The sequence below is a fragment of the Staurois parvus genome, unplaced genomic scaffold, assembly GCF_062004578.1.
Source record: "Staurois parvus isolate SC_StPar_1 unplaced genomic scaffold, SC_StPar_1.0 ptg000470l, whole genome shotgun sequence".
Classification (NCBI taxonomy): domain Eukaryota; kingdom Metazoa; phylum Chordata; class Amphibia; order Anura; family Ranidae; genus Staurois; species Staurois parvus.
The window spans coordinates 3,506,037-3,525,359 of NW_028318266.1; the positions used below are offsets into that span (position 1 = coordinate 3,506,037).

Genomic DNA, 19,323 nt, shown 5'->3' on the forward strand with positions numbered 1-19,323 from the left:
TAGGGGATCGATGAGGGTTGTTGTGGTTGAGGTGGGAGCTTAGGCGATTGTAGACTAAACACTCGAGGAGTTTGGATGTAAATGGCAGCAGGGAGATGGGTCTAAGGTTGTTCGGGTCAGGGAGGGCTTTTTAAGTATGGGGGTGATGTGTGCGTGCTTCAGAGGGGACGAGTGGGGAGGAAGTTTGAGCAGCGGCGATGTCCCTGCGAATAGTGTCAATATTGTTTTTTAAAAAGATTGGCAATCTCAAGGGAAGTGAGTGAGGTGCTGGGTGGAGGTGGGGGCGGAGAGAGCAGAGAGTTAAAGCTGGAGAAGAGCCTGTGAGGATTGGAGGAGAGAATTTTGATGAGGGTCAGGAAGTAGGCTTGTTTGGCAGCGTGGAGGGAGGAGGTGTAGGTGTGGAAGGCAGATTTATAGTGGGTGAAGGCTAGTTGGGATCTGGTTTTGCGCCATAGTCGCTCCAGCACACGACTGCATCGTTTGAGAGCTTTGGTGTGGTCAGTCTGCCAGGGCTGGAGCGGTTGGGGTCTGATGTTTCGTGTGGTTAAAGGCACCAGCAAGTCAAGGGTGGCTGACAGCGAGTTGTTGTAGTCAGTCATGGCCAGGTCGGGGCAGGACAGGGGAAGGATGCTGTTGTAATCCATCTTCTGGGTTCCGGTCCCTGCGACGTCGGGACGTACGGGGAACGGCGGGAAATGTAAAAATTTTTAAATGTGACATTCACTAAATACACTAAAATCACATAGTATAACATTCCTGTATCAAACCATTTCACATACATTTTGTCCCGAGTGCTTTGTCCGGCGCCCTGCCTGCATTTTTACTGTTCTTTCTGCCTGGAAACTGAGAAACGTCCATGGCATCCAAAAAGCGTCCCTTTAGGTCAAAAGCGGTTTTAGACCGGCTAGAGAACAGCGATAGTAAATCAGAACCACTTGCAGAATTGAGTGATAATGATTAGTGGGGGAAATTCCTCATCAGACACTGAAAACGATTCTGTGACTGAGCTCAGCATTGTGCGAACTTGGCGCTATATTTCACATTTCAGTGTTTTTGGTTTGATTACATTATTGAATTACATTTATTATTATTATATTATTATTTTTTATAATTATTTATTATAATTTATGAGTTTGTGTTTCAAATTTTATCATTCCCGGGATGTTTACTAGACTTGTTCGGACAGATTTCAGTGAGTTATTCCTAAAAATTACAGCCTACAATAAAAAAATACATATTTCCATGCAAAAAAAGTACCCCTTTGAGCACAGAAATATTGACATAATCATACCACTAGGGAGATTAAAAGGACTAAAAGGGAAGGTATAATCTCATGTATTTGGTTTGTTGTATTCTTTTTCATTATTGTTAGAAATGTGTGTGCTATAATGTCCCATACTCAAATAGTAGTTAAAAATATGCAAATTATTTTATTTATTTTATGGGTATAACAAATATTTTAATTATGGACTGATATGTAGGAAACTTCACCTCTTTATAGTTAAAATTGTACATTTAAATGCTGCTCCTACAAATTAAAAAGCTACCAGACCCTCAATGACTTTGTATGTTTTTACAAAAAAACACATAGTTGAACCTGTTATAGTAAAATATTCATTTAAGGAAAATTTAGGATTCAGGAAAATTAAAACTTGAAGATTTTTAGCCTCTGAGTGCCACCCTGAGGCCAAATGAACTAATGCTTGTGTAAACACATAATAGAGTATCCACCAATAGGAAAGATGGTTACACCTTCTGGCCTGGGTTTCTGGAGGCTTTTATGAGTGTATTATATGCAACTATATGAAAATAGAAAGTCAGGTGACACAGGGGACACATCATCTAGCTGGAAACTTCATCATCAAGAGACAACAGACGCCCATCGTCTACAGATGTACATCAGATCACACTTCATCATCAAGAGAGAGACTCATTATTTGACACTTCACTGAGGCCAGGACACACAACTCCAACATAGCTTGATGCCATTTTGGGGAAGAACAACTTCACCCATTGATCGGTAGGCATTTGAGGGTCTGGTTGGCAGCCATCATAAGGCAATCCATTCACAGCTGTCCATACCAGGGGCAGACTGACCGAGGGCCCGGGGTCAGTAGGGGGCCCCATGAGATACCCCTGGTACCTTTTTCATAGGCTTTTTTGAATTTGGGCAAGGAAACAGGGGCCCAATGATCCCCTATTGCCCGGGGCCCCATGAGTTGTCAGTCCGCCCCTGATCCATACTATTAATTCTGAAGGTAAATATAACGTATTATTCTCCTGTGATTCTGTTTAGGCCAATTGCAATAATTTTTGCTATAACTGCTGTATTTCTTCCACTATAACATAACCCCCAGAATTAGATAATTTTTTTAAAAAAGTATTTTATTCTTTTCTTTTCTTTGCTTTTCTCTTGGTTACATTGGGACAGTTTCGCATATTTCAATGCTTTTTCTTTCTACAAGACAACAACAATGGGATTTAGTAAAATGCAGATTACTATCTTCTGTCTGCTAGGTTGTTATCAATGGCTATGCTGTCTACAAGGGGGCATTAATTACACTGTTCAACAAATTTTTATTTTTTGCCAGTTTTGGAAACAAAAGGATCCATTTCTTAATGAATTTCACATTCTGAGTTCAAATATAACAATGAAATTTGTCAATTGGCTCTAGTTTTTCTGTAAACGGAAAGTTTTCTACTATAGGCGTAATGACTACATAATGCACAATAATTATATAGATAGATGTCTTTCCACAAATATAAAGCAAGTGATATTGACTACATAACAAAGCCTAAATGACATAATATATTGCATAGGATTACCAAGAAAAATTATAGCCATAAGCTAAGTTGAATCATTTTAATACTTAGGATTCTCACTAGTTTTGTCTTCAGTTTGTGTCGGTTTTGCTTCTCTTGGCTTTTCTCTTGTATTCGAGGAAAGGGCTATCTCTTACAACTGCACGTGACTACACGCTTCAGGTTCTTCCTCACTTGACTCAACCACGAAGGATTCTGGTGCTTTAGGAATTGGTAGCCCCTCTCCATGAGGAACTGGACGTATTGCCGATGGAATATTTGGATAGTGCACAGATAACTTTTTCTTCTTATTTAGCCCTTTTACAATTGGAGGCACCATACAAAAGTAACAATTACTAACATGATCTGTTGGCTCTCTCCAAATCATTGGCACAGCGAAAGGCATAGATGCCTTTTTTCCATTCAACCATTGCTCCAGTGCCGTCCCACAAGAATTGCAGCCTATATGTGGTGCCCAGCTCTTGTCCTGGTCTCCTATCTTGCAGCCAAAATACAAGTTGTAGGCTTTCTTAATCATTCCTGTTATCCTCCTTTTTTGTGAGATAAAAGTTATTTCACCGCAGATATAGCAGAAATTATCTGCTTTATTCACACAAGTTCGAGGCATTACTGAGTAGCCTATATAAGCAGAAAACGAAATGTAAAGACGCTGTCGAACTACAATCAGCTACAGATACTGCAGCTTTTATGTAGTGAAGTGATGCAATTAAAGGCTAATATTGCATCATCTCAGTATACATGCAATATTGGTCACCAGTATCAATTGCGCAATATGCAGCTGAAGTTGCATCATAATTTTGAATGGCTTACGTCATTAGATGGGTGAATATATCATGGAAACTAGAGCCAATCAACATTTTTTAGGGTCATTTTCGTTTTCAGCACCCCAAAATTATGTAAGATTAGCTAATTTTATGCCCAAAACAGTGTTATTAAATTGAATACAATGTATATATATATATATATATATATATATACTCTTCTGTAACAGATAATTTTAGAACTTTGTTGCAAATATCTTAGTGTCAATGCATGTACCAATCTGACTATTATTTGTGGTGTTTGTAAAGCGACTTTTATCAAATCATTTATTTTTGATACTCTCAGTCCATACCTACACCCATCTTACTGTATTATTCAAAGAATTTCTGCAAGGGCGAAGAGTATGGAAAATAATTAATTAAGTCAGTTTAATGAATTTGTATAAACTATTTTTGTAATTGGAGGCACTGTTGTTCATCGATTGATTAAACGAGCAATATAGTTGGTTAGATTAATTGTTCAGACATTTTCCGACAGGTCTAACCTTTCCAAACTTGAACACATAGGATTTGGTTTGTTTTTATATTTTCAGTGGTACATTTTTGTTTTTCTGGTATGTTTTTCTGTGATATTTAGCGAGTATGTGCAAATGACATATCCATATCTTGTTTCCACATTTATATCTTTTAAAACATTTTGTTCACCCTATTGACTGTTTTTATGACAAGGATTATTATTATTATTATTCGTAGTGTTTACATTCCTATGTTTGCCATTATGATTTTTCTTTTTATGTTATTGCTAATGGATTAGCAATGTTTTTCCTCCTTGATGACTGCTGGTCAGTGCACACCTCTCATACAAATAAAGGCTCCTTGTCACAGCTGAGAAGACTTGAGAAAGGGGTCCCTGCCCTGAAATGCATTGCCATGCCCACTTAACATTTCCTATGATGTTATCACTGCCACTGAGCCAGCTGAAGTTACTTTCTAGTGGTCCATAGCAACTGCAACCTGTAATAAACACAGTGCCTGCCAGGGGCGGACTGACAACTCATGGGGCCCCCGGGTAATAGGGGATCATGGGGCCTCTGTGTCCTTGCCCAAACTCAAAAAAGCCTATGAAAAAGGTTCCAGGGGCATCTCGTGGGGCCCCCTACTGACCCCAGGCCCTCGGGCAGTGCCCGAGTTTCCAAATGGTCAGTCCTCCCCTGGTGCCTGCTATTTTTCCTAGGTCTTTTTTTTTGTTTCCCCTTGGCCATCTTCCTGATTCAAGCACCAGATGCTGCATCCATACAGATTCAGGTAACTGTTTCACTATATGATATAATAAATTGTATTTATTTTTTATGTGAAATAAAAGATTAAATATTTGTTTGCTTATGATAGGTTTGGGAAAATAAACTCTGAACAGATCCCAACTAATCCATCCATAGAATGTCAAAAACATAATTGTGACTCTTTAAAAGATACAAAGTTAAACAAATTAGGTTATAGTTGAATATTTAATTTTTTTATAGTTGAATATTTACTTTTTATTTCATGCAAAAATGCAAGATATGTACCCATGTTATTAAATGATCTGAATTTACTTGCCTAAAGACTTGATTTACTGTACTTCTGATAGACAATAATGAAAGTTATCTGAAAGAAAATAGAAATCTAAAAATAATTTCCTATATCCATTATCAGTTATAATGAATCCCATGAAACTTCTAATCCCAGTGCTTCATATAATTCTATCTACTAAAGTATAAAAGCAACAACATTTAATACAATCATCTGCTGTTTCCAGTCTAAGTCCAGGGTTGCCTTTCACATTTCTAGTACCTTGCTCATTGCTTTGGAGTTTTATGTCACAAGAAAGTGTTTGGATGATATTTTTACAATTTGCTGATGGCAGAAAGCAAATTAGAGAAGTCGGTGAACATGCAGGTATAAAGTATGTTCTGATTGTAGGTCTGCTTTTAAATTTTAATTTAATTCAATATAATTAAATTTGTATTACAAAACTGTTGACCATTTTGCAGTTTGAAATATTCCTCCTCCAAAAAAGAAAATAAATCAAATATTTTTACTTCACTAAACTAACCTAATTCTATTCATTTTATGGTTTATCATCAGATTGTGGAGAAGAAAAATGTGTCCAGTATTTCCATGATTCACCTTTTGGGACTTCAGATTCCACAGAGTATAAGGTTGTTCATATTTGTTCTTTTCCTTATGATTTATTGTGTGTTAATATGTGGAAACCTCCTGATCATCAACCTGGTCTCCTATAGCAAACCCCTCCAATCTCCCATGTACTTCTTTCTCTCCCATCTTTCTGTAGCGGATATCCTACTGGCAACCGATATTCTTCCCAACATGCTCCATACTGTTTTGATGAAGGAGACCATGATATCATTTTCTGAATGCGTCACCCAGTTTTACATTTTTTGTGTTTCTGAAGGTCTTGAGTGTCTTCTTCTGACAGTGATGTGTTATGACAGATATGTGGCCATCTGTAAACCATTGCATTATAATGTAAAAATGAACTTCCAGTTCTGCTACACAGTTGTCATCACATGTTGGGTTTTAATTGCTATATTATCATTGATTCCCACTATAACCATATCACAGTTACATTTTTGTGGTTCCAATGCTGTCGATCACTTTTTCTGTGATCTTGAACCAATCTTACAACTGTCTTGCTCTGATACCACCATCGTTCTACTTGAAGTGACGATACTGAATTTTGTTTTTGTTTTTATTCCATTCTGTATAATCATTGTATCCTATGCTTATATTATAATCACCATTTTCAAAATCCCATCCATTACAGGCAGACAGAGAGTTTTCTCGACATGCAGCTCCCACCTGACTGTTGTTTCTATTTTTTATGTTACAATGGTTTGTGTTTACTTATTACCTCAAAGCGGACCATCGCGGGATACCAAAATTCTTGCTTTAATGTACACCGTTGTCACGCCACTGCTGAATCCAATTATATACAGCCTAAGGAATAAAGATTTTAAAAGAAGTGTAGATAAAATTGTCAACCACTGTTTGCATTTGCTTTTCAGTAAATAATAAAATCTGTACTCAATTCAAGCTGTTCTGCAGGACTAAGTGATAATAAATATAGCATGTTGTAGTATATATACTGTATATATTGACAATAATAATAATTAGTAATAGTGATCAACCTGCTTAATTGGCTTTTTCCTACTGACCCCGGGCCCTCGGGCAGTGCCCGAGTTTCCAAATGGTCAGTCCGCCCCTGGTTAGGACTGTTGGGAAATAATATAATAATAAGACAAACTACATGGATGTCACAGCACTTCTTCAAACTAAATCTTTCTAAAACCATGCTTGGAACATTCCCCCTCATCTCCCGTCCCTGCCCTCCTTCCTGACTTTTCCATAAAGATCAATAATATAATTGTCAGTCCCTCCCCTAGGGTACTAGGTGTAATCCTAGACTCTGACCTGTCCTTTCAGCCCCAAACCCAATCATTATCAAAAGCTTGTACACTACACCTTCATAACATCTCTAAAAGTTTCCAGTTTTTAACTAATAAAACCACCAAGCTACTCATTCAATCCCTTGTTATCTCTCACCTTAACTATTGCAACTCCCTTCTCATTCTCCTTTAGGCGCACCCTGAAAACCCATCTCTTCAGGGAAGCCTACCCCACCCCCTGCTAACTTGCCGACCTCCTCCACTCTTCCTACCACTCCATCCCCCACAGCTATCTCCTCCTGTGCCACCATCCCCTCCCTCCTAGATTGTAAGCTCGAAAGAGCAGGGCCCTCGATCCCCTCATGTTTTGCATTCTATTGGTATTGTTCTGTCACATGTTCTGTCCCCCTCGGTAATGTACAGCGCTGAGCGAACCATTGGCGCTTTATAAATACTGTATAATAATAATAATAATAGCCATACTATAGACCATCCTTTCTTCCGTCTATCACGAATGATAGACTTAAGTGTGAATCTTGGGCTCTGTAGGTATAAAAAGAAGGAATAGAGAGGCCACAGACTAAGTGCAGCATAAAAACAAGTTGGGTTTATTAAAACATGCGAATTAGTAGCTCACTGGTTTGTAGAAATAACAGGCAATGTCTATACATCCACAGGAGTCTCCTGTGTGGTCCTGAATAATGTTGCAGCCATAACACAGTCCAGCAGTGGAGGTGGAACACTGGAAAGTGGCCGATCACTGTGATGACCAATATGGAATGCAAGATGGTGCTGGACCGGTAGTGATGTCAGCCGGAGAGCCTGGTGCTATGGATGTTCCTCCTCAGACCTGGCTGAGGTCGCAAGTTTAATAAACCCAATTTTTTTTCTGTGCTGCACTTAATCTGGTCCCTCTGTTCCTTCTTTCTATACTTACAGAGCCCAGGATTCACCCTGAAGGGTGCCTCCACTGATTCTGCAATTATTATCGACTGGACTTTTTGCATGAACTGTTCATAGACTCTAGCACTTAATATTTCTCCAGTGCCATTCTTTCTTTTTGTTTTAGTCTATCATGAATGCTGCTGCCAGACTCCTCTACTTTATGAACTGCTAAGTATCTGCCCCCTTTCTCTGCCAATCCCTCCACTGGCTTCCAATTGCCCAGTGAATTAAATTTAAAATTCTAACAACAACATACAAAGCCATCTACAACTCAAGCTACATCACCATATTTATATCAAAATATCACCCAAACATTCCTCTCTGCTCCTTCCAAGATCTCCTGCTCTCTAGCTTTCTTGTCTCATCCTACCATTCTCATCTCCAGGACTTCTCCAGAGCCTCCACCATCCTCAATAACATGGGTGTCAAATTGGCGGCCCTCCAGATGTTGCCAAACTACAAGTCCCATAAGGCATTGCAAGATTGACAGATTGACGTTTATGATATTGTGTATATATTTACAAAAACGTTTAATAAAACAATATATTTCCCATTGACGATGACCAAAATCCAATGATGCGCACACTCTATATGAAAGACTATTTTATATTTAACATTCAAAAAAAAACCCCCCATAATTGATTAACATTAATTTGTTTTTTGGCAAGAAGGTGGCTAAGTGGTAAGAACCCTTTCTCTTGTACTGGCATCGTGGATTAGGCTTCTGCCAGGGCTTTTTGCTTGTATTTATTTCTTCATATTTTCTGAACTTGAACTTGAAAATATACTTGTATATTCTATGGATATACTTGTACTTATATTACTGTTAGTGCTATTTTTGTAAGAACAGACATGGGTAGATACATAATCTATACTTAGCCATCCAACACATAAAACTTATAGAATAACATGGTTAAGCATTATGTTTATTGTTATGAAGAGGAGGGGGCTAAGGAATAGGGATGAGCTTAGTGTTTGGTGTGAACAATTGATTGGACGGAACACTGGTTGTTCAGGCATTCGTCTGAATGCCAAATGTTTAGGGTATTCATTGTGGACACATGTGACAACATCTGGCTGTCAATGGTTGACAAGGAAGCTGTGAATGCTTGCTGTCACTGTGTACTTACCAGCCACTGATGTCACTCAGGCCCATTCACTTGCATGGTAAGTAAATGGGCAGGAGATGCATGTACATTGTGAGACTTTTTTGGTCATTTTCATCTTGTTCATTAAAGGTTTGGGTGTCTTTATTTCCAGGTTACATCTTTTGTTTCTGTGAAGGTACTATGTACCCTGTACTTATTCTCATGGGGGGGTATCTGGGGATCCCCTTATTATTAAAGGGGGCTACTAGATTCCGATAAGCCCCCCACCCACAGACCACTACAATTACTAGGCATGTGGCCTGGTATGGTTTGGTAGGGTGCACATGATCACTTTCCCTTTCCTAGCCAGACAAAGTTTTTTGGGGGGATTTTTGGGAGATTTTTGCTTTTGTGTGTGTAGAGCCCACTTTGAAATCTGTAACAAACACAGAGGGGTTGATTTACTAAAACTGGAGAGAGAAAAATTGGATGCATCTGTGCATGGTAGCAAATCAGCTAACTTCAGCTTGATTCAAATAAGTTTTGACAAAAAAAACCCCTGAAAACTGATTGGGTTTTGTGCAGAGTCTCACCAGATTTTACTCTTTGGTGTTAGTAAATCAGCCTCAGAGGGTCTGGTATGGATTTCCTGGGGGACTTCACACAATTTTTTTTATTTTTGTGCATGAGGTACCCCCTTAAAATCCATACCAGGTTCAAAGAATTTTGGAGGTACTCTACAGAATATTTTAAAATTCTTGCTATAGGATATGCTACATCAAAAATTACATTTACAAATAAAAAATTACAGTTGGCTGGCAAAAAAAACCCCACAAAAAAAAGGCAACACACAGACCCCTACAAAGCTCCTCTACAATAAATAGCAGACTCTTAGGGGTCTGCTAGGTATTTTGGGGGACCTCTGGGGTATGTGCTATTGATTTCAATGGAGTTCTGATTTGGCATCCAAACTCATTTGAAGTTGACAAACCCATGGAAGTTCTGCTCATCAATACTAAGCAGCAAGGCCATACCAACAGATATTTACAGAAGGAGCAAGAAACATTGGAACAGGAACATTTACCAAATCACCTGTTACTGCTCAGAATTGTTACGTAGTATTGTAAGTGAAATGCTCATTCTTTGCCAAGGACCCCATACACAGCTAGGCAGGCCATAGACGAGTCGAAAACCAAACGTTCTGTAGATTGAAAAATGAAAATGGTGCATACGATTGTGCCATCATTTGTTTTCTTTTTCTAAAAAAAATCCAGCATGCCAGATCTGGCACTTTCGATTGTGACACGAAAATCACGTGTCGCAGCTGGCACGCTAATGATGCAAAAAACGGAAGGCCATGAATTTTTCTTTGGTTTTTGACTCATCTATGCTTTATAGATTTCGGCATGTTACTCCTTCAGGTCATGCAGACATTTACGATAAATGTTGGATAGTCAAATTTTTATTACCAAATTTATAAGTCGAGACTTTTTATCTGACTGTCCTCTCAAACATCAGGGCCAAGGTAAAGGTAGGAGGTGACATGGGTAAAGCATATTGTTTACAGGAAAGCAGAAGAGTATCTAAAAAACAAAAGGCAAGCTACAGTGATAAACAGAGCAACAATCAAGAGTTTCAGGACAGGAACAGAAATATTGTATTCAACTGTTGACAGCATGCACATACTTTTCTGTTCAGTGATGCCATAGGCGTACTGGAGCTTGCCTGCATTTAGGTTTTCAATTTAGACCAGAGTATACTCCTAAAATGGAATGTTCAACCTGTATAAAACAAAAAACTAGGATGATAGCTATCCTACAGCTCTAGGAATGGTGACTGTCAAGAAGACGGAATGGTTCTTTACCCTCCAAGCAACAGAAAGCCATATTTTTGGATTGAAACAATTTTTCAATTAGAAACTCTAGAAAAATGTGATCTTGATTGTGTTTCATATGTAAAGTCACAACTGCTTTACAGGAAGTCAGACCAACAGGGACAGCTGCTGACATTAGCACTGTTAGGATCTAAAAGGGCCAAGTTTTGACAAGTAGTCCACATTCAGCAAATTAAACCAGCTGATATCATGATCAGAAATAGGAGGAAGAAAAAGACTTTCCTGAAATATATAAATGGAATCATTGGTTAATGTACTAACTTACTTCTGGAGTCTCACTGGTCTGCAAGATACATAGGATTTTAAGTATTTGTAAACATAAACTCCTTTTAATACCTTCCCACCAGCCATATGCATATATGCGGCCTCTTGGTGGGTGGGCCTTAACATTGAGCAGACACATATATGCAGACCTTTATAAACAACTTAGTGTGCTCCCAGCATGGTAGCCAGCAGGGATTGGTAAGCGTACTTCCCATTGGGAGATTTCCAATCATTTCGGTCATAAAAAATATTCAAAAAACTAAAATTTTGTCATAAATTTAGGCCAAAATGTATTCTGCTACATGTTTTTGTTGAAAAAATCCCAATAAGTGTATATTAGTTGCTTTGTGTGAAAGTTATAGCGTCTACAAACTATGGTATAAGTAATGGAGTTTACACAGCTTTTACTTTCTGACTGCCCATCACATTTTTTAGGTGCTAAAATACCTGGACAGTACAACCTCCCCCAAAGTAGACACCCTATATCTATAAGATATCTTCTGAGAGGCATATTGAGTCCATTGAAGATTTATTTGTTTTTTTGGAAAAAGGCAAAAACATTTTTTTTTCTTTTACACAAAACTTTCATTTAAATTATATATTTTTCATACAAGCCATGGGTATATGTGGAATTGCACCCCAAAATACATTTTGCTACTTCTACCGAGTATGGGGATACCACATGTGTGAGACTTTTTGGGAGCCTAGCCATATACAGAAGCCTGAAATCCAATGACCACTTTGAAAGCCTGAAGGTGTGTAACTTCCTCATTTCACTTTCTCACTACCTATCACAGGTTTGGAGGCCCTGAAATGCCAGGATAGCACCCCCCCCAAATGACCACTTTTTGGAAAGTAGACACCCCAAGGAATTTAAAAAGAGGTGTGGTGAGTATTTTGCAGATCTAATTTTTTCTCACAAGGTTTTGAAATAAAGAAAATAAAAAAAGGCTGCATGTACACAAGTAGTTCCTAAACTCGAGTTTAGGAGCTTTCAGCATTTTTTTGTCAAAGCTCCTAAACTCAACTCCATGTCCATGTACACATAGGCTTTTAGCAGAGTTTAGGAGCTGCCACATTTAGGTGAGGTTAAACCTCCCTCTCCTGAACGCGGAAGAATCAAGATCAGGATAGGAACATTTTGACCGCTGACCGCCGAAAAACGCAAAATTTGGCAAAACCATGGTACCGCGATTGCCGCGTTTTCCCACAACCGGTAGATAGGGTAGGCTCGTGTACATGAAGCCTAAAGATTTACTTCTGCTCAGGGTCTCTGGGCTTCAGCAAAATGGCAGTCTCTGGCAAGAAGAAAAAGGAACAATGCTGGAGGCAATTTAATGCACACTAATTATGGTAGCATAATAAAGAACGTGGAATGTAAGTTCTTTGCCAAAGAACACTATTTTTGTATGGGTAATGTAACGGAGGAAAGACAGGACAGAACACACAGAGTGGATAGCAGACTCACAAAGCTTTATTGAGACAAACAGATGGCAGTCCTTCAATACGTTGGGTGGCAGAGAGGGTGGATTTACCACTAAATTGTAACGAGGGGGCCCCACCCACTTATAGTCCACTAGGAGAGCCAAGGGGGTGTCCCTGTAACAGGGGTAGTCCGACACAGGAGGGGGTGCGAGGAGTCACCACCGCAACAGTTCAGGTAACACAGTGGGGAAGCAGGTACTCACGGATCCAACAGGGTGCCTGGTCTCCCAGGGGTAGAAGCAGAACGCAGGTACCTGTGGAGTCTGGATCAGGCGGGTGGCCTCTGGCTCTGGCAGACGGGCTGTGGTAGTCTCTCCCCCTTCTGTGGGGTCTATCGCAATCGCAGGCAAGCTTTGTCTGGTTGCCTCTTCCCTCCTGTGGGGTCTCTGTGAGGCTGGGGTAGGCTTACAAAGTCTATTCACAAGGGACTCGCCGAAGCTTGAGATCCCTTTCAGACTACACACCAGAATGAATAGGAGCTCCCAGCATCCACTTCTTAAACTGCTGCAGGACGCTTCCCGGTCGCCTTGGCAACCGGGAGGGGGAAGGGAACACTAGACCCCAGGGAGAATCAGGCTGGTGACAGGGACATCCTGGGAGCAGGGATGCTGTCTGCATAGATGAAAAGCAGGTTGGGAGGTGTGCAGAGAGCTCCCAGCCAGCTGGCCAGGAGGGAGGGGGCCCAGAGTAATTTGATATGGCCATTTGGCCTAGTGACACAGGGGACAATTGGAACAATACAGAGCAGGACACTGAGGGCATGTGATACAAGGCATTAATAAGGGGATTAATAATTTGCAGGCTCCCATACCGTGACAGGTAACTTAACACTTTAAGTGCCCAAGAATGTGTTTGGCTTTCTATTGATATATTTAAGATGGGATATGATCAAGGTTGATTATTTTTTTAGAGCAATAATGATTTGACTTTCTCCCAATAGAAAATAAAAACGCTTGTCTAACACAAAATTGAAACATAATTATCTTTATATCAGTAATGAGTCCCATGAAAATATAATTTTCTAATCCCAGTGTTCCATATAATTCTATCCACTAATATATAAAGGTAACAATATTCAATACTATTCTCTGCTGCGGGGTGAAAAGTTAGAAATGTGAGCGACAATTGAAGGCATCAAATGGTTTCCTCTCACATTCCCAGTCTTTTGCTCATTGCTTTAGGTCTTTATGTCACAGGTAAGTATTTGTATGGAAGCCAGTCAGCTTCTAACTTCAGCTTGTTCAATTAAGCTTTGACAATAAAACCTGAAAACTGTTTGGTTTTTATGCAGAGCTGCACCAGATTTTGCACTCTCTAGTTTTCAACCCTTTACCCCTTTTCAACCAGGGTGCCCAGGCACACTAGGGTGTCTTGAGGTTTCTTCAGGGATGCCTAGGCAAAATATATATCAAACTCACAAAAGCTCCTCCACTCAATAAGCAATCACAACTGAAGGCCGGTGCTCAGGCTAAAGCATCCATTTGTGTCAAGATCTCTCCCAAAATATTAGCCGGCAACTGTGTTGCTTCTTAATTCAAATTCTTTTTTGTTTACAAACTATTAGTGTAAGATCCATAAATGTTAACGCGTTTCAGCAAGAGCCTTATTCATAGCAAAGGCAAAATGTCTACAAATTGCCCAAAATTTGTATACAAGCCAGTGGGTGGAACAAGCCTGCCTTTTAGCTAGACAAAACCAGAGATTTTCATTGTGCATCAATATGACCTTCTAGTCACTGGCTTCCTAACAACCAATGGCATCATCAGTTGATAAGGAGGATATCGATTGCCTGCACAGCATCCTTGTTTTACATTCCCCTGCTCCTCTCCTTCAGTGCCGGGGTCATGTTAGCTGAGTGATGGAAAATACCTGAGGGAGAAGAGAAACACTGGAATACTAGTCAGTACCAGCGTGAAAAAGTGTATTTGCTTTGGAAGAACAAATCATTTCTAATGTTGGGTGTCTTACGTGTGTGGATGTTGCTGCATTATTTAAAACTATTAGAATAGTTTTTTATATTTTAGAAAGGGGTGCCTTGAGACCGTCCATTATTTTAAAGAGTACCTCAAGGCTGTCCATAATTTCAGAGGGTGCCTCGAGACTGTCCATAATTTTAAAGGGTGCCTGGAGACTGTCCATAATTTCAGAGGGTGCCTGGAGACTATCCATAATTTCAGAGGGTGCCTGGAGACTGTCCATAATTTCAGAGGGTGCCTGGATACTGTCCATAATTTCAGAGGGTGCCTGGAGACTGTCCATAATTTCAGAGGGTGCCTCGAGACTGTCCATAATTTCAGAGGGTGCCTCGAGACTGTTCATAATTTTAAAGGGTACCTCAAGGCTGTCCATAATTTCAGAGGGTGCCTTGAGACTGTCCATAATTTTAAAGGGGGCCTCGAGACTGTCCATAATTTCAGAGGGTGCCTCGAGACTGTCCATAATTTCAGAGGGTGCCTGGAGACTGTCCATAATTTCAGAGGGTGCCTCGAGACTGTCCATAATTTCAGAGGGTGCCTTGAGACTGTCCATAATTTCAGAGGGTGCCTGGAGACTGTCCATACTTTCAGAGGGTGCCTCGAGACTGTCCATAATTTCAGAGGGTGCCTCGAGACTGTCCATAATTTCAGAGGGTGCCTCGAGACTGTCCATAATTTCAGAGGGTGCCTTGAGACTGTTCATAATTTTAAAGGGTACCTTAATTGAAAACATATTGAGGAATACTGCTCTAGTTGTAGTAAATCAACCCCACTGTATATGATCTAATTGCCACTTTCTCACTAGTAGCAGACATTTGTTTTGTTTTATTTCAGATTCATTTGTTAAAGGATAATTCACTTTTTGCTACAAAAAATATTAAAGGCAAATTTTTTTGCAGGTAAAAAAATTTGCATTTATTATTTTTTGTTGCAGGAGCCTGTAAAGCATTGTACCAGTGATCAACAGATGAAAAGTGAACTTGTCCTTTAAGTCAATAATTTAGTTTCATCATATTTGTCATGTTAGACTGATTTGTTTTCAGAATTAATTTTGTATATTTGGATTCCTTATGTATATTAGCTGTTCCGAATCAATTGAGAAGATCTAGATTAATTTGGTATGTCATTTTGGAGACTTGCTTGTGAGTTGCTTTGTGGCTTGCCTGAGGATTTGATGCAACTTGCTTGCGACTTTGGTCAATCATAACAATACAGAGTGTAGCACATACAGTATTGCTGAACTTAAAAAGCCCTTTGAAGTCACAAACGAATACAAATTCATTTGTTGTTTTTGTTATAATTTATTTTGGATTTGTTGAAATGTGTTACTAATGTGATTTAGAGATTCAGATACATCTAAATCTCAGAATAACAAACATTTTGTCCCAATTTTGAACAAAACATGTTTAGTCACAATTTATTGTCATAGTGTTTCATTAAGTGTACCCTTGGAACATATTTTACCACCAGAAATCACTTCACCTTGTTGCAATGTCATGTTTTCTAACATACTTAGATGTGAAAAATCACACTTTTGACTGTTTATGTTCAACTTGTTTTTTATTAAATTTTAAAGTAAAATTACAAGAAAAGTTAACAGTATCTTAGTACAATCTTAGTCTAAGAAAGAGATCCATTAGTTGAAGATATATTTACTACAAACGTGTAAAGGACCACCCGGCGGTACCACTAGCACTCCACTGAATAGGCGTCCCCAGCACATGGAATCTAAGTCCCAAGGGGCTTGTTCACCAGGGCCCCTGATGGTGGGGATGGACTTGGAGCACCCCAAGACCAGGTCGTGGCTACTGGGTAAACCCGTCAGTGGTAGTGGTATACGCCGAGGGCTTCCACGGGGGTGAGCCTGATATGAGGAGGTCTGAAGACCCCACTGGGAGGGACGGATGGATGGATGGAGGGATGGCTGAGCAGGTGCGAAGTCAGACAGGCCAGGTCGGTAACAGAGAGGACGGTACGGTACAAGGCAGCGGGCAAAGAATAGTCGGGTCACATGCCAGGTCAGTAACAGCAGGTCAGATCCAATAGGGGGCATCCAAGAGAGAGGTCAGGGAAAGCAAGGGTCTGGGCAGGAGAATATAGCAAGGTCAGAGCACAATCCGGGTCAGCAAATTACAATTCACAGGTTTGCAGGTACAGGATACAGGGAAGACCAGAAGGCACTGAATGACAGCTCAGGGCCTTTTAAATATCCCGCCCTGCGCTGTCATTGGTGCCACGCGCGTGCCCGTGGTCCCTACTGCGCATGCGCGAACTCGTTTGTTGCGATCGGCCAGGTCCCAGTGCCCGTGTTCCTGCACAGGGCGGTGCACTGCACCTGCTCCGAGCCCATCGCGGAGGTGATCTCCGACAAAACGTGTATACTAAGAACCATATGGAAATTGGGGAGGGTATGGGGAAGGGTGGGGAAGGAGAGGGAAACAGTGAAGGTAAGAATAACATATGTACTAATCCAGTCAATTCAACCAGGTTATACTCCAGATATTGAAACTATCAGATTTGAACTTCACATCTACTGTTACTTAACCATGAAGCCCAAGAGATACGAAATTTGAGGTTGGGGGAGCGTGTAATTGAGAATCTTCTTTCCATGTTGCATTGGGTATTTAGATCTTCAATCACCTTGGATGGGGATGGGGTCACCATCGATATCCATAGTCTGGTTATGTTATTTTCTTCTGCATATAGAATATGAATAATTACTACCAGTGTATCTAGGGGGAATTTATCCAGACTGATATGGAATAATGCCAAAGATGGGTCTGGTCATTATGCTGCCTACTATTTCAGAAATAACTTTGAAAATATTATTCCAGAAGGATATGAGTGACTTACAGGACCAAATTATGTGGAAGAGAGAGCCTATTTCTCCACACTGCCTCCAACATAGTGGAGACTGAGTAGGGTACAGTTTAGATCTTTTGACTGTTTATGGTATGGATATTTTACTTGCGAAGTCTCAAAAAAAATTATTGAATAAAAAAACTGTATACTCGAATTTAAGCTTTTTCTATATTTCATTTTTGCTTTCAGGTTATAGAGAAAAAAAATGTGTCCAGTATTACCGTGATCCACCTCTTAGGACTTCAGATCCCAAACAGCATAACATTTTTTATGTTTTTTCTTTTCCTTATGATATATTGTGTAACAATATGTGGAAACCTCCTGATCATCATATTGGTCTCCTATAGTAAAACCCTCCATTCTCCCATGTACATCTTCCTGTCCCAGCTGTCTGTAACAGATATCTTATTGGCAACTGACATTCTTCCTAATACGCTCCATGTTGTTTTGACAAAGATGACTATAATATCATTTCCTGAGTGCATAACTCAGTTTTATTTTTTTGGTGTTTCTGAAGGTTTTGAGTGTCTTCTTCTGACAGTGATGTGTTATGACAGATATGTGGCCATCTGTAAACCATTACATTATAACTTAACAATGAACTTCCAGTTCTGCTACACAGTTGTCATCACATGTTGGGTTTTAATTGCTTTATTAACATTGATTCCCACTATAACCATATCACAATTACATTTTTGTGGTTCCAATGCTGTCGATCACTTTTTCTGTGATGTTGAACCAATCTTACAACTGTCTTGCTCTGATACCACCATCGTTCTACTTGAAGTGGCAATACTGAATTTTATTTTTGTTTTCATTCCATTCTGTATAATCATTGTATCCTATGCTTATATTATAATCACCATTTTTAAAATCCCTTCTATTTCCGGTAGACAGAGAGTTTTCTCAACATGCAGCTCCCACCTGACTGTTGTTTCTATCTATTATGTTACAATGGTTTTTGTTTACCTATTACCACATAGTGGCCCATCATGGGATACCAAAATTCTGTCATTACTGTACACTGTGGTCACCCCATTGCTGAATCCAATTATATACAGCCTTAGAAATAACGACTTTAAAAGATCCTTAGATGAAATGATCACTCACTTGGTGCACTTGCTGTTCTTTAAAGAGTAAAAACAGCTAAATTCCCCACAAACAGGTATAGATTTTGGTATGTTACCCTTTTAGGTCATATTGACATTTGTTAAAGTCATAGTTGGAAAGAGGTAATAACCAAATCATCTGTAAAGAGTGTAAATGGTAAACTCATAGAAGCCAAGACGTACACTTTTTAGCCAAATGTCAGCTCAAATTTCAGGGCCTGTGTGAGGATGGTGTGACAGTGCGTGGCTTCACTGTGGAGTTGGTCAGGAAAAGGGCACAAGGTTTGCACGTGCAGGACTATGGAACGTTTATGCGGACTTGCTCTGGCAGCTTTCCCTGGATTTTGGTATTTCTGGATGGGGGTTCCATAGTTTGGAGATTCCAAAGAGTCTTGGGTGGGATGGAATCTCTAACCCAGTGTCCAGGTTTGTGAACAACCAACATGGTGAGTGCCCAGGTGAACACAGCCCTTATAATGATGGGCTGGTGAAAGCAGGAGATGGTGAGAGTTGGAGTTGGTGCAGTTGCTGCTGTTTGAAGACAGAGCCCTGTCAGGAGAGCTAGAAACCCCTGTTGGAGAGTTCAGCCTGCCCAAGGACTGGGAAAGGTTGGCCAGCTACAAGAGTTGGGGATACTGTTGAAGTTGAGGAGGCCAGTGAGTCCAGGGGG

At 39.9% G+C, this 19,323-nt stretch overlaps 2 protein-coding genes across 2 annotated transcripts; both read left to right on the plus strand.

Annotated features, from left to right (window-relative positions):
• Nucleotides 1–5,693: 5,693 nt before the first annotated feature.
• LOC149452569 (olfactory receptor 1468-like) lies at nt 5,694–6,656 on the plus strand. The gene has a single exon (XM_089689261.1). The coding sequence runs from the start codon at nt 5,694–5,696 to the stop codon at nt 6,654–6,656; it is 963 nt and encodes a 320-aa protein (XP_089545387.1).
• Nucleotides 6,657–13,893: 7,237 nt separating this feature from the next.
• Nucleotides 13,894–18,684, plus strand: LOC149452570 (olfactory receptor 1468-like). The gene is made up of 2 exons (XM_089689262.1): nt 13,894–13,902; nt 17,734–18,684. Exons 1-2 carry the CDS (start codon nt 13,894–13,896, stop codon nt 18,682–18,684), a joined length of 960 nt encoding a protein of 319 aa, XP_089545388.1.
• The last annotated feature ends 639 nt before the right edge of the window (nt 18,685–19,323 follow it).

What these genes read in the sequence shown, in the direction of transcription:
- LOC149452569 (XM_089689261.1), top strand. Translation starts at nt 5,694, where the DNA reads ATGGTTTATCATCAGATTGTGGAGAAGAAAAATGTGTCCAGTATTTCC.